The sequence below is a fragment of the Chlorella variabilis genome, assembly GCF_000147415.1.
Source record: "Chlorella variabilis unplaced genomic scaffold CHLNCscaffold_17, whole genome shotgun sequence".
In the NCBI taxonomy this organism is placed as follows: domain Eukaryota; kingdom Viridiplantae; phylum Chlorophyta; class Trebouxiophyceae; order Chlorellales; family Chlorellaceae; genus Chlorella; species Chlorella variabilis.
In genome coordinates this window covers 1,077,990-1,079,195 of record NW_005435071.1, presented here as the reverse complement: position 1 = coordinate 1,079,195, position 1,206 = coordinate 1,077,990, and the positions used below count along the sequence as shown (strand labels likewise).

The window sequence follows — 1,206 nt, the reverse complement described above, 5'->3', positions numbered from 1 at the left end:
GCAGGATGGGACCCTCCCACGCATCCTGCGGCGGGCGAGGGCCGGGTGGGGGGCGCGAGCAGCGGCGGCAGCCGGTGGTGGGCGAGCGAGCGAGGGGCGACAGGAGCTGGTGGCCCCCCTCGGGCCCCCCCTCCGCCCCCAGAAGCTGCAGCCACCAGCCCTTGACACACCTCTTGACTCCCCCCCTCCCCCTCCCACACACACACACACCTTGAGGATCTGCCTGAGGTCGGAGATGAGCGGGTAGCGCGGGTTGGCGCCCGTGCACTGGTCGTCAAACGCGTTCTCCGCCATCTCGTCCAGCGCCGCCATGTACTCGCCCTCCTTGTCGGCGCCCAGGATGTCGCGGATGGTGGGCTGCAGGCGGGTTGTGGGTGTGCTGTGTGGGTGCGTGCGTGTGAGCGATGTGGAAGGTGGGCTGGCATTGCTTGGCGGTGGCGGTTTTAGAGGGTATGTTCAGTCGGGCCGCAGCCGCGCCGCGCCGCGGAGCGCTGCGTTGCAGTCCCGCCGGCCCCAGCCCCGCAGGCGCGCCGCCGCCCCCGGCATGTCGCACCGGTATGTCGCACTGCCGCTTCAGCTCCTCCACCGCCTCAATCAGCTTGATCACCTTCTCGTCGGGGCTGCCCCCGCCCAGGCCCAGCATGTCGCTGAGCTCCGCGTAGTGGCCCTTGGCCTGCGGGGGCGCAGCGGAGCGAGTGGGGGGAGGGAGGAGGCGGCGGCGGGCATGGGCAGCCGGGGGTGGGCAGGCAGGCAGCGCGGGCCAGGCTGCCATGCATGAACACACACACGAACACACACACACACACACGCACACACGCGCACACGCACACACACACACACCGGCCCCGCCCCAACCTGCGGGAACTGGTACTGCGGGAAGGCGGCCATCTTGAGGGGCCTGTCTGTGGCGTTGTAGCGGATGACGTGGGAGATGAGGGCGGCGTTGGCCAGGCCGTGCGGCACGTGGAAGGCGGAGCCCAGCTTGTGGGCCAGCTGCGGGGCGGGGAGGGGCGGGGCGGGTGGCGAGGGGCGGGTGGGGTGGGGAGGCTGGGGCGTGCATGCNATGGAAGCGCGTGGCATTGGCAGCACCCCGGCCTGGGTCCCTTGGCCTGCACCGGTGGCTCTGCGCCAGGGTGCGCAGGCTGCGCTGGCGCATCCCCTCCCCTCTCCCCGCACACTGGCAGCGGCCGCACACCCCTCCCTCCA

At 71.9% G+C, this 1,206-nt stretch overlaps 1 protein-coding gene across 1 annotated transcript in view; it reads right to left on the bottom strand.

The window, feature by feature from the left end:
* The window catches only part of ADHE2 (hypothetical protein), a gene marked incomplete at both ends in the record, with an annotated part of 15,856 nt that overhangs the window by 7,968 nt on the left and 6,682 nt on the right, over nt 1–1,206 (bottom strand). The window contains 3 exons of the mRNA XM_005845555.1: nt 211–357; nt 554–673; nt 856–993. Coding sequence (XP_005845617.1) covers nt 211–357; nt 554–673; nt 856–993 — 405 coding nt within the window. The remainder of the gene's footprint in view (nt 1–210; nt 358–553; nt 674–855; nt 994–1,206) is intronic.